The sequence below is a fragment of the Tiliqua scincoides genome, chromosome 5 (genome assembly GCF_035046505.1).
Source record: "Tiliqua scincoides isolate rTilSci1 chromosome 5, rTilSci1.hap2, whole genome shotgun sequence".
Taxonomy (NCBI): domain Eukaryota; kingdom Metazoa; phylum Chordata; class Lepidosauria; order Squamata; family Scincidae; genus Tiliqua; species Tiliqua scincoides.
Window position 1 is genome coordinate 21,691,496 of NC_089825.1, and position 26,939 is coordinate 21,718,434.

A 26,939-nucleotide genomic window follows, 5' to 3' on the forward strand; every position below is an offset into this window, starting at 1 on the left:
GTTTGCATAAAGAGTCTATTCTTGTTTGCAATGCAATCTCAGAAAAGGCAGCTTCTTCCAGGGATTCCTGGTTTCACTGCATCCTGCAAACTGCCATGATATTCTGCAAGGTGCAATTCTTTCTTAGGTGCTAAAGCTGCTCAGATAAGCAGACTCTGCATGAGCCAGTATTTTTATTTACTGCCAGCCTGCTTTAACAATGCCTGAACCAGCTCTCTGTTTTATACTATGAAACAGAAAGACTGTTGGGTGGAGATCTGGACATAAAATGCACAGTAAGGACTGATCAGATGGTGAGTGGGAATATACCACACAAGTCATATTGTTGCCTGTCATGGATATGTATATGTTAGGCCTTGGTTAGCATGTGAAGCCTAAACCAAACTAAGTCAATAACGGAGAAGTGGCTAGCAGTTCCTAGCTGCACCAATGTGAGTAAACAAACAAAAAGATTGTTGTCTCTCCTTTGCTGGCCAGAAAGGACAGACAACAAGAATTACAACCCATTGGAATGTTAGCACCTCTGCAGACAGAAAGGAGCCTTATCAAGCTGATGAAGTGCAGCTGTGGATCTCCAGTTGGGAGGGGTAAGAACTAGGAGGGCTAGCAACCAGACCCACTCCGAGAAGGTTCTGTCCTCCAAGAAGTTTCTGACTGGACAGTCTAAATAAGTATGAAGTCACCTCAGCACTATTAGCATAAGAAGTATAATAATGAGTGTCCCAAGGGGTGTGCGTGCTCCTTCTTGAGCAGAGTTTTTGGGGTGCAACATCTTGCATGCTGTGAGCTCCATTGTCCAACATGGGCATCTGGCCTCACAGGTAGCCTGGAGCTAAAAGATCTACAAGAGAAGCTGACCCAGGTGAGAGTTAGGGAATAACAGAGATAGCCAGCTAGCTTTATTATTTTATTGCTGATATGTTTCCTAGATGCTTATACCTCTAGCATTTGCTGCCTTACTGTAACTTTATGTAACCTTATGTACTTAATAAACTAAAATCTCTTACCAAGTTGTTTCATTGTCTGTTGGGAACAAAGGTTCAGAATCCTGCCTAGCTGTTCAGCAAGCTACCAAGTGCTCATTGAGGTCTAGTAACTTGAGGACTGAAGCTTTAATTGAAGAAAGCGCTCAGTGCCTGCAAGGGATAGAGTTAAGCCTAGAGGGTCTCAGTGTCCCTGGACTGAGGCACTGGCACATACAGGGTGGTGGCAGTACTACTGCACAGGACGGCCTTGAGGGCTTTAGGGTTCGAGAACCAAGAACTCTGAGCACCCCAAATCCCCCTAAGTTTATGACATTGCCTTTGACTTATGACATCTTAAAATGTTTCAGGCCCAGGATTCATGGAACGTGCCTCCTTCCACTCCACTCTACAGCAGTGTTTCTCAAGGTTTGTCCTCTGCCATATAACTTCACATGGTCCACCTATTTGGAGTACCACTGGCAGTAACTGGTGATGACATCATTGCCAGTTATATCTGGGTTGGGAGGCTAAATGTGATGCGTTTAAGTAAGATGCTCAGGGTCAACAGGAGAGCTTTTTTGAGCGCAGAAAATCATGCTTTGGAGCTTAGCTTGCTGAACCAAGCCTCCTACTGCTGTTTGTTGTGTCATGTTCCTGGTCTTGCTGCCAGGCAGTGGATGTCCAGAGGTCCTGCAAGTACCACCAGACATCACCTCAAGTACCACCGGTAGTACCCAAAGCACTGGTTGAGAAATACTGCTCTACGGTAATCTCTAGATAGTCCAATGACATCATCCTAACAGCAACATCCACAAAACAATTCAAGATAGTTTGGACACGGAGAAAGTGGCTCTAGAATTGGCTACCCTCTTTCCCCAATCATGAGCTTTGCAGTGAATATGAAACTCACACTTGGAGAAGGACTATATCCCAATGGTAGAACACATGATTTGCATACTATGTTCAGTCCTCAGCAACTCCAGGTAAGGGTTGAAAATTCTTCTGGAGAGCCAGTGGCAGGCAATGGTCTGATTAGGCTAATCATTCCTGAACCAAACTTACCTCTTTATATCCAAAAATAATACGTCCATCATTGAGAAGAGTTGCCTGAAATGTGAAACTGCCCAGGTTGTAATTATCCTGTAGGTGTACATGATCCCATTGGACTACCAGTGCCGTACCTGTTAAATTCAGAATAGGGAGGAGAGGAAAACATGTGGTTAATTATAGGGTAGCTCAGTGCTTCCCAATCTTTTTAGTGCCATGGCCCACTATTTAATAAAATCTAACATTAGATACCTGTGGTTCCAAACTGTGAGCCATGGCTCCCTGGGGAGCTGAGGAAACCAGTCAAGGGAGCAGCAGAATACTTGCAAAAAACCTGTTGCCTTATACTATATATAGAAGTGTAACCCTAATGGGCAGCTGCAGCCAATGGACAAAGAGGTAAAGGGAGCCGCCAGTCAAAAAAAAAAATTGGAAACCACTGCCATAAACATTTAAGGGTTAAATCCTATGCAATTTTCCAGTGCTGGTGCAGCTGTGCCAATGCAGTGTGCACTGCATCCTGTTGTGGGGAAGCAGTCACAGAGGCCTCCTCAAGGTATGGGAACATTTGTTCCCTTATCTCAGGGCTGCACTACGACTGCACCGGTGCTGGAAAGTTGGATAGGATTGGGCCCTAAGTCAGGACAACAAAACTTGTAGTAATAACATCCTTAATCTTGTAGATTAGGCATGACAGCAGTAAATATTTTTAATTACATCACTTTTCAAATAATAGAGCAAGAGATGCCAAATAATCCACAACTATATATGTATTTTATTGTTTAAAACAATGGTTCCCAAACTTTTTAAAGGCCTCTAGAGGCTGCTGCTTGATTGATAAATATCAAGGGGTGTGGCTATAATGGTGATTGGGCAGGAGTGCTTCCACCCCAAGTAGGAGCTTTTTTAATCCTTGATGCACATCACCTAATCTGCCCTGTCAGTTTTGTGACCCACCAAAAATTGAGTCATGACCCACTGGTGAGTCCCAGACCCACAGTTTGGGAATAGCTGGTTTAGAATATGTATATACTGTATTTCAACAACAATTTTACTAAGTGCTTTGCACTTAGAAAAGAAAAAAAATGAGATGAATAATATAAATACATACATGGATATAATACATGCATAAAGATTGTTTTTTTTCTGCTTTGTAACATGGTAATTAGAGGCACATGAAGTGGTCTTTTCTATAGAAGTTGTGTTTGTTGTGTAAAACAACCCATGGATAAACAAGGAATCTGAGTCATGGTCATGCTCACAAGGAAGGATCACGTAAGAGTCCTGTTGGATTGGACCAAAGGTACATCTAGTCCCACACCTTATTTTCACAGTTGCCAACCAGATGCTTCAAGGAAGCCTACAAGCAGGGCACAAAGGTAACAGCCCGCCCATTCCTCCCTGCACCTAGTGTTTGTAGGCAAAATCAGAATATGGGACACCCCCCTATGCTGCTCCATCATCTCCCATTGCACCAGCCTGCACCAAAGGGAGAAATGAGACCTTCTTCATTCAAATACCTGGTTGTCCATGTATCTACATCAGTGATTCCCAAACTGTGGATTGGGACCCCCTGGTGGGTCATGACCTGATTTTTAGTGGGTCACCAAAGGGTGATGGAAAGATCAGATAACTAATAGCCTCAAGCCCTGAGGCTATTCAAAAATCAGATAACTGCAGCTGCTAATTACCCTGCAAAGAGCTCAGCTCCTGTAGTTTGCAAGTGTAAATATAGGGAGATAAATGTTTGAAGGTCTTTTCCTGGTTATTATTACAAACAAAAATTTCTTTCTAGATCTCCTTTCATAAAGGCTGGTAAACCTGGGGGGTCCTGATGGAGTGTCATTTAAAAAAGTGGGTCCTGGTGCTAAGAAGTTTGAGAAACACTGATCTACATATATTATGCTGGTAATTAGGAATCTGATACATTTATTCTGTTCTGTCCAGGGCTAAAAACGAAAACGTTGATACTAGCTTCTGAAGTTCTAGCTTGTGTCTAGGAATTTGTGCAGCCTTGGAACCCACAATAGTTCAGAAATAATTATTTCAAACAGAGGCTGTACTGAATGTATTATGCCACAAGAAGTGTACATTGTGGGGGGGAAGGGATTGTCGAGGATTGCAATGTGGTTTCCAGTCAATCCAAAGGTTTATTAGGACACAACCACTGTCATATATGAAGTCTAAATTGGTACTCGGAGCATGTTCCATTAACTGCCACCTTGCTCTAATCACAGCATTACACTATGTCATTTAGTTCACAGCCCTTTGGCTGCGCAACTGAAGGATGCTTACTGAAATGCTGACATGGAAATATTAATATTTAAAGCCTTCCCAATTTCATGCCACCATTTATTATGCATAACACTTTTCTGTTGCAACCGTTCAGAGTGACAGGGTATTAAATAATATACAGTGCTAGCGGTAAACATTAACTATGCTGGCTAAATAGAATTACTATGAATTTAAAATTTGTGTCCCTGTTAGTGATGGCGTCTAGCATTTCTCCTGCAACAGTCCCATTATTCTTCAGAGAAACTGTCTTATTGAACATTCTATAAGAAAATCTCTGCCAGATCAGGCCAAAGGCCCTTCTAGTCCAGCATGTTCTTTCCCACAAAGTTCCCCAGTGACTGACCAGCTGACCCCGGGAAGCCTACAAGCAGGAAAGAAAGGCATATCTCTCTCCAAACAGTGTTCCCCTGAAATTCAGAAGCATACTGGTGGTGAACCTGGAGACAATACATAGCCATTATGACTACTGGCCAGTGATAGACCTGTCCTCCATGAATTTCTCCCACCCCTTTGTAAAGCTATCTAAGCTTGAGGGCATCATCGCATTTCACGGAAACTCATTCCAAAGATTAATTACCTGCTGTGTGGAGAAGCAGTTCCTTTTGCCCATCCTGAGTCGCTCATCAATCAGTTACATTGGATGACCTCTGGTTTCAGTGTTGTGGGAGAGGGAGAAAAATGTCTCTCTATCTGCTTTCTCCACACTGGACATAATTTTAAAGTCTCACTCATGTCAATCCCTTTTTTCAAGCTAAAAAGCACCAAATGCATTTTTTCCAAGTTAAAAAACACCAAACGTTGTAGCCTTTTCTCATAAGGAAGGTACAGGTCATGTTGGTTGTCCTCTTTTCATCTTTTCCAGCTCTCTCTTTTTGTGATGTGGAGACCAAAACCATTCACTGTATTTCAAAACTGTGCCAAATAATAGTTTTGTATAAGGGCTCTGTGATTTGCAGCTTCATTTTCATCCTCTCTAGTAGTGGTTCTCAAACTGTGGGTCTGCGGTCCACAAGTGGGCCATGACCCAGTTTTTGAAGGCTTGGGAAAATGATAGGGTAGTTTAGGGTACTATCTGCATCAAGCGTTAAGCAACCTTCTACTTTGTGGGAGCACTGTTGCCCAATCACCATTATAGCCATAGAGCCTTGAGTGGCTGGTAAAGCGAAACTTTTTTTAGGTGGGTCCCGATGCTAAAGAATTTGAGAACAACTGGTCTAGAATAGAATCTGCATATTTCAGAACTGCTGCATATTAGATTGACAATTTCATGGAGCTACCCACCACAACCAAAGTATTTTTTACTGGTTACTTACCACCAACTCAAACCTTAGGAGCTTGTATGTGAAACTACAATTTTTGTGGAAGGGTTTTTGGGAGGTCTATTCCAGGTTCCTACTGAATTTTCAATGTTCATCAAAAACACCAAGGCACAATCTTACCCTGCGCTGGAACAGGCAAGCCAAGAGGCTTGCGTTGTATCTAGCACAGGATAGGAGCCAGAAGCAGCTCAGCCAGGGCCAAGGGGAAAACTTTCCCCTTACCCCTGGAAAAGGCACCCTTTCCCCTATAGGTCTCCTCGGATTTGCACCACCTCTTGACGTGGCACAAGTCCGAGGAGAGGGGAGCAGCTCGATGTCGCTTTGTTCTCCCCAGGAACGGGGTTTGGGATCCAGCATAAGCTCTGGATTCCAGCCCTGCCTCCTGCTCCTCACCCACCCGCCCCCAGGACCACCTACTGCCCGCCCTCCCACACTCAGAAACGCCTCCATCCTGCCTCCTCCCTGGCCATCCCAGACACTTGTGTCGGCCTAGCCAGACTGACGCAAGCCACAGAAAGGAAGCCAGCGTGGAGACTTATGTCAGCCTCCACAGGTCAGCGCTCCTCTCAGCGCTTGCTTGGCCTCCTCCTGAGAAGGCGCAAATGTGCCTTACAGCATGTTTGCGACCCTCCTGGGCCACCTACATGGACGTTTCTGGATTGCACCCTAAGCCTCTACCTTTTAAACTTTTGACGTAGTCTTCATGCATGCAGTCTTCTCACTATGCTCACTGCAAGAAAAAGTGCTCCTGCTGCCTTGCTCTAACTTAAATGGATTAGACAAACTAATGTACGATTAACCCATTTTTGCCTGGCCCACAGGCGCACTCATTTGGTCCCTGCTGCGTTGGGCAGAAATGGCTTAAGTCTATGAACGGTCACGATAACTATATGTTTTTGGCAGATTCAGAGGCAGTATGTCTCTAAATGCCAAATGCTAATGTGCAATACCAAAAGAGTGATATTGGCCATAGATCTTGCTGGTGAACTTCTGGGTGCCATTTAGTTGACCACTGCGGGAAATAGGATGTTTCTGGGTCTGATCATTGGCTCTTACATTCATAGTACCCCTGAAGGTACAGGGTTCCACAGGCAGCTCTGTGGCTATGGCCTTGCAGCCACAACCAACCAAAATCCACTATGCCCTAGACAACATTTTGCTTTTTTTACCACTTAGCATTTCCTGCAAGGCACTGACCTTTCAGAGCTGTATGTATAGTGAAGTTTATCGGATACTGTATAGCAGCATTTCGCATGCTATCTTTATGAAGTTTATTGACTTCAGGAATGCCCTGCCTGTGTGTAAAATATGACATTAAGCACACAAAATTGCTCTTATGCATTAATGATTATTTACAGAATTCTGAGTAGTACAGAGGGCATATAATTTTGGAACCCAGAGGACTGTATGAAAAGAATGTCTGTCATGACCCACTGAAATTAACGGTGCTTCAGATATTAATGATTAACTAATCATCATTAATTTTCTTTGGATATAACCCAGAGATTTTTCTTTTTCAACTGATGTTGTTAACTAAAATTTAAAATGTAATTAATAAAGATTTGGGGATTTTACAGTCTGGATGGAGTAAAATAGTAAGTAATATTTTGCAACATGTAACAAATTCTACCAATAAAGATTTAACAATGGGTTGATGGCTCAGATGAATGGCTAACCTGAAACTCCCAAGAACCAAATATAACAAACAGGTTTTAGTATTTATTTTTCTACAGTGAAGGAAAAAGGGAACAGCCTGGCAAAATGATTAATACATACCATTATCAAAGTATCTGACAGTTGAATTTCGTGACACACTAGGGTCAAAGTTGGCCATCAAGGGTGCGATGTATTGCGTAGCTGTTAACATTCGATGCACAACATCTCCTGTATATATAAATCCTATAATAAAGAAACAAAATGGCAAAATCATGTCAGCAACAGCTGAAAAGTTAACATGTGCCAGAGTTAATTAGGTTCTGCCAGAACTTCAAAGAGTTATTACAGAAAAATTAGTTTTATCACAATGACTCCAAAAACTGCCAAAGAAACACACAAAAGCACTTTAAAGGTCAAAAGAAGAATGGTTAGAGTTGCATAAGAGAAAGAAGTTCTGATGTTAGGGAAAGGTTTAGCGCAATGTTTCTTAAACTAGGGTATTGGGGCCACTTTGGGAAGAAGAGCAAGAACACAAAGACTGAAAAAGGTTTGTCAAAAATATTAGATTACTAATTAAAAGGAGTTTCCTGTTACATTGCCTTAACAGCCCAATCCTCTGCAGTGTGTGGGACAGTGCAGCACATACTGCACCAGTGCTACCTGTTTCAAAAGTGTCATTAAACATTTTGTAACAATCTAGCAGTTGCCAGCGCTGGCACAAAGGCCCACACCAGTCCATGCCCTGGCAGAAACTGCAGTGTGTGCTGGATCATGTATGATCCATGCTGAGCAGTACAGAAGGGGTGGGGTGGGATGGAGATATAATGGGGCAGAGATGGAGGTGCAGCAGGGTGGAACGAGGGCAGCAACAAGGGGCTGGGAGTAGCAGATTGGGCCTAGGAAGGGCGAGATTGGCAGCAGCCATACATGCCTTATCCTATCTCCCCTCCTGGACCTGATCCGCTGACAATGATCCACTCAGCCTTGCACCAGCTATTTAGCTTGCTCAGGTCTTAGTAGACCTGTTGCGCAGGCTGGGGTTTACCCCAGGAAAAGGGGAGAAATGTCTCCTTATCTCAAGGAGACCTCTAGCCTTCCAACTTCCCCCACAGGATGCCACGCAGTCCACGCTGGCCCACGATATCAATACGGGGGGGTGGGGAGTTCGGATAGGATTGTGGTTGAAGTCTATAAAGCTTATCCTATTTATTTTTTGTTTGCCACATGGGTGGTGAATTGATTCAAAATAACATGCACAAAAACATTTCTCCTATTAACTCTTGGCTCGTGCAATTGCATCCTAAATTGTGCTGATGGGAACATGTACAGTGTTTCTCAAACTGCAGGTGGGGAACCACTAGATGAGTCGCGAGTCAATTTCAGGTGGGTTCCCATTCATTTCAATATTTTATTTTTAATATATTAGACTTGATGCTACCAAGGTATGTGACTGCATTTGGGGAAATGTTATAGACCTGTACTTTTTACAAGCTAATGTGTATACTCTTTTGACAATGACAGTCAATGGGACTTACCCTGGGTAAGTGTGGGTAGGATTGCAGCCTAGGATTGTTAAAATTTTTCCTGCTTAATGATGTCACTTCCTGTCATAACATCACTGGGTCCTGACAGATTCTCATTCCAAAGATTGGGTCCTGGTGCTAAATGTGTGAGAACCACTGATGTAGATAGAGGGTCTGTGAAACTGCTTTTATGTACCACACTCAACATCTGCTATCAAATATAATGCAGACATGGTTTTGTCTAAATCAATGCAGGCGTATCCAATAGATTTTGTGTTGAGGTATTTGAAAGGTAACCACAAATTGCTCACTCAGTAGAGTTTGTGCTGTGAATTGTTGCCACCTCTCCCCAAGGAGACACACAGAAGAGGAAGAGGAAGGAGATGAACAGATAAAAGCTAGGTAGCAGTCTTTGAGCTCAAATGATCACTACACCAGTCATGACTCTGTACAACTTGAAAACAAAGACAAGGTTACTTCTAAGTAACCAGCAGACTGAAACCTTAAATGAATCCCTAACGAAATTGCTCTTTTATCATTTCCACTAATGCCCAAAATAAATGTAAGCCAAGCATAACCTTGAAGAAGGTCTCTCAAAATTTGGAAAGACCTGTCTTGAAGTGTCTATGACTCAGTTTTCTGATACTTGTAATTGCTCTCTGTTGATTCACTGCCACACAGTAAGAATGTTCCAACCCTACCAAGTCCTGAACTACTTAATCTTTCCTTTGTTGTAGGAGTTCCGGAAAGGCTCTACTGATTGAAACATAAAACACTGTTTTTGAAACTTCTAGAATAAACTAATCAAATTATGTTAGGGAAGATTACTAAAAGGGGGATTAAAAGCACTGCAAATACAGTATCTTTATAAAAATTATAAAATTAGGACCTAAAAAGTTTCATGAAGTATTGATTTATTGGGAATGACTTCATATCACTGCTTGGTACAAGTGTATTAAATATAGATGTTGCTTATTTTAAAGGACTGTCCTGCACTTTGCAATCTAAAGCAGCATAGAACATAACGTGCACCTAGGCATAGGAAGCTACAAAACAATGTACTGATTGGCATTGTTTTCTATTCTAAATAGAATAGAAATCCTGAATCCACAGCAGGATGTGTGGAGAGGAACATAGCTCAGTGGTAAATCATGTGCTTTGCATGCAAAAGGTCTCAGGTTCCACCCCTGGTGTCCCCAGGTAGGGCAGGGACAGATTGCGTCAAGCTCTGGAGAGCCAAAGCCAGTCAGTGTAGATACCACTGAGTAAAATGGACCAGTGGTCTGCAGCAGTAAATACAAATTTCATATGACTAATTCTGCAGTCCCAAAGAGCTTTAGAATTGCATTTCTTCACCTAAAGCCTACTGTGCTCTACAGAAAATTTCTTCTGAAACTGAAGGTCCACTCAGATGTAGTTTAATGGCTTGAGAGTCTGCCATTCAAAGGAAATAATATACAGAAACCTCATCAGGTATATCTCAATTATTTGAAATGCCTGAAGTGGCTCTTTGGATATAAGCCAACTTTTTTTTTTTTTAGCAAACCACCCACTTAGGATCACAATAAGTGTGAGAGAAAACACATATTTGTCTAATTTTAAAAATCCCAACCATGCTCCCTTTAACCTAATAGCCTCCAAACAGCAGCCTGTGAAGCAGATCCAGCATGCCAAAATTACCCACCTGGGTGTGGCGCAGTGAAGACTTTCAATTCCATGCTGCAACCCTCATGTTTCACTGCTGGTCTTCTCAGAAACCTGCACCAGACAGCCACCTTCTGCCTGGAAATCAGGGCACAGGTGGGCGATAGGCAGCAGAAGTGATGGCCAGTGGAGGTGGCTGCCCTGCATGGGTTTCTGAGAAGATCAGCAGCAAAATGCAGGGGCTTCAGTGTGGAATGGAAAGCCACCGCCGTGCCTGGTCAGATAATTTTGGCATGCAGTGGACCAAGATTTGGAGACTGCTGCCTTAACCCAATCATTCTCCCCAAAAGATTCTGGGAGCGTCTTTCTCATGTACGTTTGTGAGGCATCCAAATTAAACATCATGGCTGAACACATATTTACCTTTACCAAACATGCTCCTGAACACATGCAGTACATTAACAATACACAAGTTTCACAAGACAACTGAGTTAAGAAACCTTACATAACATAAGAACATAAGAACAGCCCCACTGGATCAGGCCATAGGCCCATCTAGTCCAGCTTCCTGTATCTCACAGCGGCCCACCAAATGCCCCAGGGAGCACACCAGATAACAAGAGACCTCATCCTGGTGCTCTCCCCTACATCTGGCATTCTGACTTAACCCATTCCTAAAATCAGGAGGTTGCGCATACACATCATGGCTTGTACCCCATAATGGATTTTTCCTCCAGAAACTCATCCAATCCCCTTTTAAAGGCATCTAGGCTAGACGCCAGCACCACATCCTGTGGCAAGGAATTCCACAGACCGACCACGCGCTGAGTAAAGAAATATTTTCTTTTGTCTGTCCTAACCCGCCCAACACTCAATTTTAGTGGATGTCCCCTGGTTCTGGTATTATGTGAGAGTGTAAAGAGCATCTCCCTATCCACTCTGTCCATCCCCTGCATAATTTTGTATGTCTCAATCATGTCCCCCCTCAAGCGTCTCTTTTCTAGGCTGAAGAGGCCCAAACGCCGTAGCCTTTCCTCATAAGGAAGGTGCCCCAGCCCCGTAATCATCTTAGTCACTCTCTTTTGCACCTTTTCCATTTCCACTATGTCTTTTTTGAGATGCGGCGACCAGAACTGGACACAATACTCCAGGTGTGGCCTTACCATAGATTTGTACAACGGCATTATAATACTAACCGTTTTGTTCTCAATACCCTTCCTAATGATCCCAAGCATAGAATTGGCCTTCTTCACTGCCGCCGCACATTGGGTCGACACTTTCATCAACCTGTCCACCACCACCCCAAGATCTCTCTCCTGATCTGTCACAGACAGTTCAGAACCCATCAGCCTATATCTAAAGTTTTGATTTTTTGCCCCAATGTGCATGACTTTACACTTACTGACATTGAAGCGCATCTGCCATTTTGCTGCCCATTCTGCCAGTCTGGAGAGATCCTTCTGGAGCTCCTCACAATCACTTCTGGTCTTTACCACTCGGAAAAGTTTGGTGTCGTCTGCAAACTTAGCCACTTCACTGCTCAACCCTGTCTCCAGGTCATTTATGAAGAGGTTGAAAAGCACCGGTCCCAGGACAGATCCTTGGGGCACACCGCTTTTCACCTCTCTCCATTGTGAAAATTGCCCATTGACACCCACTCTCTGCTTCCTGGCCTCCAACCAGTTCTCAATCCACGAGAGGACCTGTCCTCTAATTCCCTGACTGTGGAGTTTTTTCAGTAGCCTTTGGTGAGGGACCGTGTCAAACGCCTTCTGAAAGTCCAGATATATAATGTCCACGGGTTCTCCCGCATCCACATGCCTGTTGACCTTTTCAAAGAATTCTATAAGGTTGGTGAGGCAAGACTTACCCTTACAGAAGCCATGCTGACTCTCCCTCAGCAAGGCCTGTTCGTCTATGTGTTTTGAGATCCTATCTTTGATGAGGCATTCCACCATCTTACCCGGTATAGATGTTAGGCTGACCGGCCTATAGTTTCCCGGGTCCCCCCTCTTTCCCTTTTTAAAAATAGGCGTGACATTTGCTATCCTCCAATCTTCTGGCACCGTGGCCGTTTTGAGGGACAAGTTGCATACCTTAGTCAAGAGATCTGCAACTTCATTCTTCAATTCCTTAATAACCCTTGGGTGTATGCCATCAGGGCCCGGTGACTTATTGATCTTTAATTTATCAATGAGGTCTGAAACATCTTCTCTTTTAACCTCTATCTGACTTAACTCCTCGGTCAGGAGGGGCCGTTCGGGCAGCGGTATCTGCCCGAGGTCTTCTGCCGTGAAGACAGATGCAAAGAACTCATTTAATTTCTCTGCCATCTCTAAGTTTCCTTTTATCTCCCCTTTCCCTCCCTCACCATCCAGAGGGCCAACCGCTTCTCTGGCGGGTTTCCTGCTTCTAACATATTTGAAGAAGCTTTTATTATTCCCCTTAATGTTGCTGGCCATGCGTTCCTCATAGTCTCGCTTGGCCTCCCCTATCACCTTCTTACATTTCTTTTGCCACAGTTTATGTTCCTTTTTATTCTCTTCATTAGGGCAAGACTTCCATTTACGGAAGGAAGCTTCCTTGCCCTTCACAGCCTCTCTAACTTGGCTGGTTAGCCATGCGGGCACTCTCCTGGATTTAGTGGAACCCTTCTTTCTTTGCGGTATACGCCTCTGCTGGGCCTCTATTACTGTTGTTTTAAGCAGCCTCCATGCACTCTGGAGAGACTGGACTCTTTTTACCCTCTCTTTCAACCTCCTTCTAACCAGCCTCCTCATTTGAGGGAAGTCCGCCCGTCGGAAGTCAAGGGTTTTTGTTAGAGATTTGCCTGGTATTCTTCCCCCAACGTGCACATCAAAACGGATCGCAGCATGATCACTGTTCCCCAATGGCTCAGTAACATTTACATCTCTAACCAGGTCCTGCGTACCGCACAAAATTAAATCCAGAGTCACCTGTCCTCTAGTGGGCTCCATGACTAGCTGATCTAAGCCACAGTCATTTAGCACGTCAAGAAATCCGGTTTCCTTATCGTGACCAGAACACAAATTGACCCAGTCAATATGAGGATAATTGAAGTCCCCCATGATTACAACCCTGTCCTTCCTTGTCACCTCCCTGATCTGTTTCCTCATTTCAAGGTCCCCATCAGATTTCTGGTCTGGAGGACGATAGCACACCCCCAGTATTACATCGCTGCACAAGCCTGGTAATTTAACCCACAGAGATTCTACGGTGGAGTCGGACCCACCTTCAATCTCTACTTTGCTGGATTCTATCCCTTCCTTAACATAAAGGGCCACCCCACCTCCAACACGCCCCTGTCTGTCCCTCCTGTAGAGTTTATAGCCCGGGATTGCGGTATCCCACTGATTCTCCGCATTCCACCAGGTTTCCGTTATGCCCACTATGTCAATATTTTCCCTTGTCACCAGACATTCCAGTTCTCCCACCTTTGCTCGTAGACTTCAGGCATTCGCATAAAAGCATTTATACACGGAATGCCCCAGGATGGGCTGCTTATTCGCTCCTTTGTCCCCGCATCCTCTCATTGTGCCAAACCGTCTATCACATCCCATCTCCCTACCTTTCCCAATTTCTTCTCCTACCCTGCCTTTGTCTTGTTGTTCTCTAACCTCCCCATCCTCATCCCATAGGGATGAGGAGTCCCGAACCGGATGCCCCTCGGCTCCTGTCGGCCTTCCCCCAGTGACCTTGAGCACTGGCCTTGTGATACCCACCTATCAACCTCAGTTGCTCAGCTCTCTCTGGCTTCGGTTATCTAGCTATTGGAAGACGGGTGACTGCCTGGATGTGGTGAATGGCTCATAATAACAGTCCCGCTGGATCAGGCCATAGGCCATTCTAGTCCAGCTTCCTGTATCTCACAGTGGCCCACCAGATGCCTCAGGGAGCACCCAAGGCAGCAAGATATCTGCATCCTGGTGCCCTCCCTTGCACCTGGCATTCTGAGGTAACCACTTCTAAAATCAGAAGGTTGCACATACACATCATGGCTTGTAACCAGTGATGGACTTTTCTTCCAAAAATTTGTCCAAACTCCTTTTAAATTTGGACATCACACAGATAACACATGAATGTCCAATACAATTGACATGCTGACATCATGGTGATGTGACACAAGGATGTCACACCGATGACACCCTGACACCATGATGCTCAACATTGTGCCAATGATATGCTGACATCAGCATGCTGCTGTGTGAATAACAGACTTTTCGGTGTTTCAATTGACACTGGAGGTGTTACTGGGAAGGCTGTACCAGCATTGGTTTGCTGTTACAGGCTTGGCATTTGGCCCTTGTTATGTGACCAACAGTGCACCACTGGCATGGCATTGCCAGAATAAGCTTAGGATATGATAGACATCACACCAGTATCCAAGCCTTGTTAGTGTGGAACCAAATAGGTTTGTGCTGTGGATCTACTAGCTGTCATTGAATTCAGAGCAAAGGACACTTCATTTGAAAAGGTTAGTCTGTTTAAAATGTATGCAGGCTTTGCATCTATTTATAGAATACTTTGGTAAGGCTCCATAACCTCAGAGTTATATTCCGAACGTGTGCAAACATACGTTGAAAAACCTGTCTGCTGAAGAAGAGACTCATTTTTAATAATTTAGACAGTGCAAGGCAGAACCATATGTTCAAAGAAACTGCTAATACAGGGAGCTGTGCTTACTTAGCTGGAAAAGTAGCAGACTGCCAGCAGTGATTGCAGGATGAAAGGTTGTGCATGACAGAGGCTTGTACGGGGAACGGCTGAATGGCCATTTGAGCACGCAATTCAATGTGAGTTTATTGGATAAGATTTAGCAGCATATCAAGATGAAGGTCAATAAGCACAAGTAATTCTTTTAAAACGGTAGGATACAAGAAGTCATTCCTCTCCCCCCCCCTGTTCAAAGACAGCAGCAACATCAGTTGGGAAATGACAAACTCTGAAATGTTTCCTGTGAGCCAGGTGCTTGTAAACTGAAAATCTAGCAGTCAGCAGAAGAGAAGAGATTCTCCCACTTCTGTGCTCTTCAAATTTATCACCTTTCCATTTCTCACTTCATGTGAGAAAGTAGACAGCATCTCCTGGTCATCCCAAAAATACTTCCAATGTAACTGCACAGGAGAAATAAGCAGGCAACAAAGTGGGCGAAACTGTGATTCACAAGCTCACCTTGCCAAAATAGATATGAACTGCCATTAAAGTCTGATTTGGCCAAGCGGTGGGAAATTAGGTTGACCATCATCACCACCAGCCAGAGGTGTAACGCACTGCCCTGGCACCCGAAGAACATAAGAATAGCCCCACTGGATCAGGCCATAGGCCCATCAAGTCCAGCTTCCTGTATCTCATAGCGGCCCACCAAATGCCCCAGGGAGCACACCAGATAACAAGAGACCTGCATCCTGGTGCCCTCTCTTGCATTGGCATTTTGACATAGCCCATTTTTTAAAATCAGGAGGTTGCACATACACATCATGGCTTGTAACCCGTAACAGATTTTTCCTCCAGAAACGTGTCCAATCCCCTTTTAAAGGCATCCAGGCCAGATGCCGTCACCGCATCCTGTGGCAGGGAGTTCCACAGACCAACCACATACTGAGTAAAGAAATATTTTCTTTTGTCTGTCCTAACTCTCCCAACACTCAGTTTTAGTGGATATCCCCTGGTTCTGGTATTATGTGAGAGGGTATAGAGCATCTCTCTATCCACTCTGTCCATCCCCTGCATAATTTTGTATGTCTCAATCATGTCCCCCCCTCAGGCGCCTCTTTTCTAGGCTGAAGAGTCCCTAATGCCATAGCCTTTCCCCATAAGGAAGGTGCACCCTGGACAGTGACATAATGACATCACATGATATTGTGTCAGGTGATTCCATTTCAGGGTTCTCCCTGGAGGAGGAGTGTTCACTGCAGTGGCTTCACGCCCCCCATTCTTTCTGCTGTGGAGGCTCCCCTTCAAAGGGTGTGTGAAGCCACCGAAACCTCCTCTATAACTAGGGCGGAGCCTGAGGGACAGTCATGTACCCCACCTTGGCATAGTACCTGGAGCAGGTGCCCTTCAGGCTCCACCCTAGTTAGGGCTGTGCCACCACCACCACCATCATCGACATCACCATTAACTTTGAGTGCAATCCTATCTTGTGCTGGAACAGGCAAGCCAAGAGGCTTGTGCTGTATCCAGCGCGGGACAGGGGCCCAAAGTGGCTCAGCAAGTAAGTGTCATTGTGTTAAATGAGGTTCGCTCCCAGGCAAGTGAGTATAGGATTGTAGTATTGATTTCATTGCAAAATCTGACTGAAATTCACAATAGCAAAAGAGAAAAAGCATACAAATCCTGGCTACAGCAACCTTTTTGTATTGGTTTCATACAACCAGCAATGCTTAATCTCCTTTGAAACACCAAAGGTGAACAGCAGACAGGCACAGTTTCACAAAGTTACCTACTGTGATTAAATCAGAAAGGCTTCTAGCCCTGAAAAATTCAATCCACAATAATTTAAAAACAGTCAATCACTGTGCTGATAAATGGAGCCTTAAGATTGTCTGCGCCATCAAAATATATCACATTACAAGGTAGCAGTTTCTCATATTCATCCTCAGACTTTTCTCCAATCATCCCAAAACAATGGCGTTTTTGTGGATAGAATTCTCTTTAAATGGTTAGCATTCAGTGGTAGCCTGCATTATATGGCTCATTGCCAACTGAGTTTGTACTGGGGAACTTGCCACAATTTCAGGGCATGTCATTAGCAGGATGCCTCATTCAGCGTAATTTTGATCCCAACACACCCTGTCTTTCCTCCTCAACAGTTCCTCTTCCTGCATCGAGTAGCAGTAGTGGCAGTTAGCCTGCTGACGATGTAGCTTTTTTGTCCAGGGCAGATCACAGAAGAGCTCAGCCGAAACTTTTAAATGAGATCAGCAAATGAACAAAAGAGAGTACTGGGAAAATAAAATTCACTGGGAATCATGTTGCATGCATCCATTAAACAAGATCAACAAACATTTGACTGGTGCTTAGTTTAAATATTTCACTACCAAGAACAGAATGAATATGAAAAAGAAAAAAAGACCAACACAGTCTTGCCTACAACAAAGCTGGACATCATGATCCAGAAATTAACAATATAATTACTACTTTTGGATAGCTGGTTATGAAATCTATTTATTATTTCTGTGTTGGTTCTGCAAGGAAATGTTAATTTGGACTTCACCGCCACCAAAGGACTGCTGTTTTGTGCAAAGCAATGTATCTTTGGAAGAGCGCCATCGTCTTTCTAATTACATCAAGATTAGTGAGTTGGGAAACAAAAAGACAGCAGTGATTCTACATCCCTACGAGAATCTGAGAGTGTTTCGGTAACAGAATAATGAGCTTGGAACCCGCACTCAAGATCAGGGAAGGAATGAAGGAAAGTCTCCCACGCCCTCTTATATCACTTTATTTCTGAACAGCTCACAGATCCCTTAGCTTTCTTTCAATGGATTTGCATGCCACTTGTAAACTTTTTGTGCTGGGCCAGCAATGCCTGCATAAAGTCCATGCAGCACCAATATCAAACCACTACCACCCTGGGTAGAAAGATGACTTTACTCTTTTCCTAGGTCTAGGAACTCTCAGCATTTGTTGTAAAACGGCAATCTATATACTTTTGTTGTTTGAAAGGTTGCTACTGTAAAAAGAAAACATAAATCTAACAGAACCTTTTCTATTATTATATATTTGTGGACTTGGCTTCCACCTACATTTTATAACAATCTTGTGAAGATCTATTGCAACCAGAAGATTACCTATCAAATACATTTCTACTCTGCTTATTTCCAATTGACCTATGTGACTTGAAAGCAATGTTTTGGGTGCAGACAGTGGGCCTATACGGCATGAACCAGGAGCCCCATGAATCCATTCCACAGCTGCTGTGAGACTTGAGGCAGGCTAAAACTCCATGATAACTCTAGATTTTCTTAGTGACTTGCAGTAAGTAAAGAAAATTTTACTGAAGAAAATTTACAGCCCAAATCTAACCAGAGCTGGTGCAGCAGGGTTGCTTGATCCATGCTGTTTCCAGTGCTGGAAAGGAGCAGGCTGGAGGTCTACTCAGTATAAGGCGACCTTATACTGTGTAAAGTATACTGTGTATTCATCCCCTTAACCTGTGTAAAAGCCTCAGCCTGCTCAATGAGGCTACTCAGATCTGTGCCTGCCAACTGGCTGGCTCAGAACTGAGAACCCCATGTTAGTCTTTCAAACCCAGAAGGAGAAATAGGATTTGGTGTGCACCAGCACTGTTGATCATACCCCTTCCTGGGCCTGAACTGCCGTTTCCACCCTGCCCCTTTACACCCCCTTCCCTGATTCCACCAGCCCCTGTGCTGCCTGACAGTAGCTTATCTGCTCAGTTGGGCACTCCTTTGGGATCCAGTGCTGGTTGTGTGGCACAGGGCTTCTCCCTGGCTCTGCTTACTCACCAGGTGTTGCAGAACACTTTATGGCACATTTGTGACACCTTACACTGGTACAGCAGTCACTGCACTGGCATAACTCAAGCTTAGGATTGTGTCATTAGAGTCATGTAACTCTAGATCAGCCATGTTCAACCACTGTGCCGTGGCACACTGGTGTGCGGTGATGGTCTGCAGATGTGCCATGGGAGTTTGGGGGAGGGTCATTTATTCGTAGGGCCATTGGGGGATGTGAGCCCCCCACCAACACGGATGTGTGCCTTGTCAATTGTCTGAAAACTGATGATGTGCCTTGGCCATTTTAGTGCAGTCAGTGTGCCGTGAGATGAAAAAGACTGAAAATCACTGTTCTAGATTTTTAGACTTTTGGGGTGTCATGAACCCCATGGCAGAGTCCCTTGCTGAGGGAAGAGGAGGGTCTTTCCTGGGCATACCTCTCCCTCTCATCCCCTCCCTCTCCCCTGCGGTCAATACAGTCAGGTAGCTCCTAGGCAGCAGGATAACTATCTGGAAACATTACAAGGAGGGAAGGTTGGGAGGGGAAGGAACTATCCTTACCTGTCCATCTGTCTGCTGACATGCTGAAGGCAAAAGATGAAAAAGGGAGCAGGGGGAGATGAATGAGGCGGTGCAGGAAGTGTTAGGGTAAATGGAAAACAGGGATACACACACACACACCATTACAGTAAATAAAAATCAATTAAAGCTGAATTGCTAAAACCCACAACAAACATGGAGCAGCTATACAAAATGAGAGCTGAGCAGTCCATTTTAAAAGTGCAGGAAACAACTAGGAGGTAAAATCTGTCCTATTATGGAAGGTTTTTGCAATCCTGCAAAAAAATAAAGGGGAGATGGCCAACTGAACCTTCCTAGATATAAGGCAGAATAGTAATATCCCACTGTAATGTCTTTTCCTAGTTCGGCTGTGAATAAGTTTATGTTATCACTCATTACCTGTCTTGAATGTGTTATATATGCCAATAAAGGATTCTAAACTGAACTGTCTTTTCCGAAGGGCCCCCCCCCAAACAACTGGTAGATGTTGTCCTAACTACCTCACAGCAAAGCGTAACTAGTTTAGCTCATGCAATATTTTACAGTGGTAAAGTTTATGGTTGGTTAACTAGAAGAGAAAGGAAACACACAGAAGATAACACAAACATATTTATTCTTATTAAAGAAAATGGGCCTCATATTCAAAAAGAATGCTGTGAAAGGCCATTTTCATTGCTCTGTTATAGGATAAATCTTTTTTTTTTTCCCCATGCAACAACAAAAGTAATAATGAGTGCTGGGGGTGAGCATGGACAAGTTGGCTTTTATAGTTGTGAATTGATGGACTAAAGTCAACACTGAAGGGAGGACTCCCTCCCAATCACTGTACGTTAAATGTCAGTATTCAGTTTGTGAACTGATGTGAGACTCACATTCTTTGTAGTTCTCACAAGGTCTCCTTGTGATTAGACAGTTTAGACAACTTTACATGCAGCCTCACTCTTTTGACATTTACGTGATAGGGTCAGTTGTTGATTTGTGAATCCCCTGACACCTTTAACACATACCACTCTTAGCCCTGCTGGCTCGACTATTTTGATGAACAAATGCCAACTCAATGTCTGTGTGCTAAAGCAAGCATGAAACTGGATTTGTATCTCTGTTCTGGGGTGATACAGACCTATGTTAATACTATTTGTTTAATAAGTATTCCAGGCATTTACGATGACTATCCAGTGGCCTCTACGGCACTATGCAATTCCAGGCAAGACAGATGACAAGAGTGCATTAATTTCCCTACAACAGTGTACATAGGATGTACACATAGAATATGTAATGGCCCTTGGAATGGACATGAGAAAGGGATTGTAAAGTATTTAGCTCTACAGACAAAAGTAGAATGAAAATTGGTTTGAGAAAACATTCAATGAACAAGCAGTGAGTTACAGCCAAGCTCTACTGCATACAAGTACTATTTAACTCTTCCATATTCCAGAAGTGGGCACTGTAATCATATGGTCAGTTACAAGCAGTGGCAAAACATCTGTGTTACCTTCCAAGGGAGTACTATGAAATTAGAGGGAATGTACATGGCTGTTTCCACTTCTCCAGACAGACTGAAGATTACAATGTTACAATGCAGATTACAGACTGCAGATTACATGGCTAGACAACACAGGGTAATTAGGATATTTGGTTAGGTTATACTAGCCACAAAACCCCATTTGCTTTCCAAGCAAATAAAACATTTATTCCATAAGGAAATCGGTGAGCCTTCTCATGAATACGTAATATGGCTGCTATTTTAATCATGATTAAGAGATCGGTGACAGGCTGCATGACCATGTACCTCACCTCCCTAGAATGAATTCTTCTCTCCGCAGTGGCTGTCCTAGTCACTGTGCTGCCCAAGGTGAGCCTGGTTGCTGCTGTCCTGCTTAAAACGTCACTTCCGGTTTCCTCAGGAAAATAAGATGTGACGTTTTAAGGCCCAAAGAAGGTTTATGGATGGGGAGGAAGCGGGCAGAGGCCGCCTTCAGGGTGGCACAGCTTGGGGGGGCCGTGGTGCCCCCTAGGAGCACTTTCACCCATGGACCCCCTAGGTATACCTCCATGGTCTTCAGTTTAACAAGATGCTGACAATGGCATTAACAATGACTATAGATATAGCAACCACTACTTGGCTAAATCTACAGGTGAATTGCAGTTGGAGCATCCAGAACGGTATATTTTCCTGCTCTAAACTGAGCTCTGTAGAACTAATAACAGGAAATGTCTGGGTTACCCCCAACAATGTGGGTAAAAGTCCCATTGGAATGATAGGAATTAAAAATGCACAAATGAACCTGTGATCTGTCACAATGGTGATCACAATGTAAATTAAATGCATGCAACCATGCACACGGTAATAGTAATAATATTTTAAAGAGACTTCAGAATTTAAACACTGATAGGAAAAAATCTCCCCTCAATTCAAAGATTAAAACATGTCCATCTTGCAATTCTGTACAAAGTGCAGAGTAGCCATTAAAAAAAAAGAAAAGAAAAGAAATAAAGTTGTGTTCTCTCCCTTGCCAATGCATTCCTAGAAAATTAAATTCCTGAAGCACGCAAAGCCAGGCACAGGAAAAATAAAATCCCTCCATGTGCCACTTCAGCAACAGGAGGCCTCAATGTAAAAAGCAGCCAGCTCAGAACTATTATCATATTGCTTTCTTCTGAGTCAAAAGCGACACACCGGGTGTGCTTTTCTGAACCTGTGTATGCATAAATTGCTATCCTCTGGCTGCTGTTACACAGCAGATCCTCCAACCATCCTCCTTATCTACAAATTCTGTGTACGAAACAGAAGTTGCCAGACATCCATTTTATTTTAAAGCACTCTTTTCCCCTATTACTTCAGCCAGAGTTTGCCCATTTTATGCTGCTCCTTATCTTTGAAGATAATTTTCTTAGAAGCAAGTAAACAAACAAACCCACTTGTGGTTATTCATTTGGATTACGCTAGCACTTTTGTCCATATGAGCAAGAGTCTAGAAATCCAGTTGCACTATAGAATTCAGAACACAGAAAACAGAAGTTTGTGCATGTTAGGACAAGGTCCACACTTTTTTAAAATTTTATTTTATTAAGAAAAACAAATTGTTAGCCCATTAGAATTGCATATAAAATACCTCTGTTTTATGTATATTCTTCAATAATCTTAAAGTTTCAAAATCGATCAATACAGATGTGCCCCAGTATCCACGGGGGTTCCGTTCCAGAACCCCCTGCGGTTAACTGAAACCGCAGATACCAGGGAATGCCCTCCACCATCTCTGGAGGATCCTCTGAGCCCAGCAGAGGCCACAGATATCTGTCCAAGGCCTCTGCCATGCTCACACCAAGCCCAACAGTAAAAAAACACAAAACCGCTACTTGCGGTTTCTGTGAAACCAGATGTGACATTTTTAATCCCTTATAAGGCATTAGGAGGCCTTCTGGGGCTTCCCTGGATATACCCCCTGCATATAGCAGCTGATGGCAGTAGTAGAAAGCTCACAGCCCAATCCTATCCAACTTTCCAGCCCTGGTGCAACCACAATGCAACCCCGAGGTAAGGGAAAAAATGTTCCCAAACCTTAAGGAGGCTTCTGTGACTGCATCCCCAACACAGGAAGCACTGATTACCCTATAGGCACAGCAGCACTGGCACTGGAAAATTGGATAGGATTGGGCCCTCAGGCTGTAAGACAGAAGCTTGCTAGGTCACCAGTCACGTTTCTGGCACAACTGAGATTTGAGCCAGGGATGAATTGGTTAACATTTCAAGCTGCTAGGACCAAACTACATCTTAGATTAAGCATGTAGCATGTTTAGTAAGCTACATTAAACATGCCTTAGCATACTTGGGATTTCTTTTATAATTAGCAACTTGGGGTGAGTGGGTAGGTGCTGATCCATACAGTGGGGGCGCAGGGGAGCACAGCTTTAAACCTTTGACCCTCCCCCCTCCCACGCCAATTCTTTAAAAGGAAGCTTCCCTCCCAGGACCAAGAGACGCAGGGTACATCCAACCCAGATCTGTACCGTGGTGGGGCAAAGGAATAAAACTGCCCATCCCTCATGAACTTCCCACTCACATGATATGGTCCACATCCTGACTCCTTTGATTTCTATTTACAAAAGAAAATCTATCTATGTAAAGCCAAACTACACTGTCCTAGCTCTCATGCCAGCATCCAAATACTACCTGGTTACTCACATTCTCCCATGCCTGCCAAAGACTTTTGTAGATAAATCCAACTGGGAAATTGGGCTAGACCTGCAGGACATGCTTGGGATTCCAGAGGAGCAATTTTTATAGACATAAGGACTCATTGGCCATTTCTTTGGAATGAGCTTGTCCACTTTTCAATTGCTAAGTTTTAGCAACTTGGAAGGCTTTCTAGCAGCTAAGAAGCATCTATCCATTTCCAGAGAGTGGGGAAAAAAGCTTTCTTGTTTGGAATTACTGAGCCCGTAACATAATCTTCTGTGCACTATACTTAAATGAAAATCAATACAGTTTAGGTCATAACTCTCCATTCTCATTTTATAGAGTCACCCAGCAAAACCTTCAACACTCAACCTGTTTGTCAACTTGCTACCAACACTCAGTGTGACTGACGTGGGAGTGATGTCTTGTTTAGAAACGAGGGCACCTATTTCAGTGAGCAGAGCAGGCAGCACAAGAGAGAAAATGAGAGGAGGACACCTGATAAGGTAAACAGAAAGGCACAGCTTGGAAGATACGTGGTATTTGTTCACTTTCTACAAAATAATCAAGGAGACAAATGGTCACCTCAACACACTGTTTCACCTTAACGTTACTTTTAGTACTAAAAAACTACTTGTTGCCCACAAAATATCAGAGTTGGATTTTTCACAGCACAGTTTATTCTTCTCAGTATTACAGTTATTGCAGTTATTTAACTGCTCCTGGCTTTTCAAGTCTATTTCAGTTAGGCTTTTCAAGTCAGGATTGTACATGCATTGTAGGTGTCATTTAAAATTTCACACTCCTACACATTTGCACTGCTACTTGCCTGTTAATCCCCTGGGGGCTGGGGATAAGAATAGGCCCTCAGTTTGGCTGTACTTGTTGTAAGAGGCGACTAAACAGCCACCGGGTAGATGGACTCATTAGCCTGGGAAGGCAGCTCATCTGAGAGAAGGAAAACTCTGATCCCAAACCTCCACTGCCTTGTGGCTACATCCAGTTATGGAAAAGGCTTCAGGAGTCAACCTCGAGACAAAATCCGGAGCTGGAGTCCCTGAGGCAGTTCATGGCTGAACACAGTCACATACTGGCAACTCCTGCGATGGCACTGGAACCAACCATATTGGCTTCTGCCTTTCCATTGGACCATTTCAGCGACTTGGAGAGAGGGGATTTACTGCATGGGAAACAGTCTATCCTCCATATCTACTTTACCCAGGCTTCGTGAACTCTGTTCCAGAACCACCATTCAGAGCACGATACCGGGGTCTTCCAAGATTGAGGATGCCAACAAATTGTCTGCAGTGCTAAATGAACTCATGAGCTTAATAGACATGCACTCCAATTGGCCCTTGAACAGGAATACTTCCCTGTTTTCAAGGGGAGGGGGAGCAAATCAACATATATTAAGCAATGTGCATAAAGTGAAGTATGCATCATAGTTAGAGAATTCAACAAAACTATACTATCTATGCAGTATGTGATTTTTGCCTTACGCATTGACTTTAGAACACCCGCGCAAGATGCGGCTCCACTGTATACTTTGGGGTTCTTAATGAAAGTGAGTGGGGAAGCTGTTCAGGACAAAACCTCTGAACCTGAATCCTATTACTGGGCAGGGGTGATGTTCAGAAGTGGTGCAACACATCGCAGCATCATTTAGTTTAGTTTACTAACTGTTTGCCCTAGCCCAAATATTAACCCATTTTTGCCTGGCCCACAGGTGCACACTTTTGGTCCCCGTAGCATATGTGTAACGTGGGGTAGAAATGGCTTAACTCAATATTTTGACGTGGTTCAAGATGTGAGTTATTAAAGATCTCAATGGCTTGGACCAAGAGTATTTATGGGCACAGCATCTTCCATAGAACCTTCTTGTTCTTTAATATTTGCTACAGTCCTAAAGGTCCAGAAACTAATTATTCAGACTTGTGTGGTCCAGAATGATAAAGATAATTGATACCTTTTGTGAATCTATTACAGCCGTGAAATTCAGCAAGCAGTGATTTAATCTTAACTTTGTAGCACTTGTCCTAGGTTATCCATTTACACATGGTTCCAGTTAGGCTGTGCAGATCTGATCTGGGTGATCTAGGTGAAAACATTCCATTATCAGTATGGAAAGATATTTGGAAACAAGGGATTTTGCTTGGTGTTAAGAAGGCAGTTTTCAAGATTCTTAGTTAAAGGTTCTTAACACCAGCAAAACTGTGTGTAACTCAGGAGGTGATCTACACAGGAAAGACTATGGACAAAAATAGGGTTTATACATATCTGGTGGAGCTGCCCAAAATGCAAACATGTGGCAGCAATGATGCAACCACACTAGAGATTAGATTCCAGAGTCCACTTTTTACTGTTCAGTTCAGCATATGGCTACAGTATAAGATACAGGCATTTACTGTTATTCTTTCTCAGGTAGCAAATATACAACTTGAAAAACTAAAAAAAAAATTTATTGATCAGTGAATCAATTGTTGCGTGAAGTGTGGGAGCCCCTCATCGTCAAGAAGCTCTCAGATGAAATCCATTAACAATGAGTCATGTTAATTCTGACAATTTCCTATTGATGTGGAAGCCTTTTTCAGCTGAATTAGAAATGAAGAGAGTATTTGCTAGACAACCCTTTAGTTACCTGAAATGTTTTAACCATCTGTAATCTACAAAGAAACATGCTGATCACAACAGGCCTAATTCATTATTGGTAGCCTAGAGATACTGTGTTTGGATAATTAAGATTTTAGCAGATTTTGGATTACTCCAAAACACTGTCATGGTTGTTCACACATTGTTATGTTTCTCTTTTTAAAGCAGTATCAGTTTTTAAGAATTATTGCTATCAATTGTATACTGCTGTGGGTGGCTCTTTCATAAAAAATGATTAATACATTTTATAAATATAATCAGTAATAAATGTAATAAATGGGCAGGAGGTCTGGTCTAGAGGGTAGAGCCTCCGTCTGCCTGAAGATAACATCCACAAGGTCGCCAGTTCGAGGCCACCGCCACCGTGCGACCTTGAACGGCTGACAAGGTGAAGCCGAGCTATTCTATCTGCTCTGAGCATGGGAGGGTGGAGGCCAGAATATGAAGCCAGATCGGAATGAAACACCTGAATGTAGTGGTTCTTGAAAGAAAGAACCTTCTTTCAAATTGTAAAAATCCCTATTTAATAAGGGATTTAAATAAAGCCTGCCTATGTAAACCGCCTTGAATAAAGTCTTGAATAAAGACCAAGAAAGGCGGTATATAAATACCTGTTGTTG

General features: G+C 43.4%; 1 protein-coding gene across 2 annotated transcripts in view; it reads right to left on the reverse strand.

Moving 5' to 3' along the window:
- PLXDC2 (plexin domain containing 2) overlaps positions 1-26,939 on the reverse strand; it is a 282,678-nt gene that overhangs the window by 59,633 nt on the left and 196,106 nt on the right. For both annotated transcript variants that reach the window (XM_066626962.1, XM_066626961.1), the window contains exons 5-6: positions 7,403-7,525; positions 2,028-2,146 (exon numbers count right to left, since the gene is read on the reverse strand). In XM_066626962.1, coding sequence (XP_066483059.1) covers positions 2,028-2,146; positions 7,403-7,525 — 242 coding nt within the window. The remainder of the gene's footprint in view (positions 1-2,027; positions 2,147-7,402; positions 7,526-26,939) is intronic.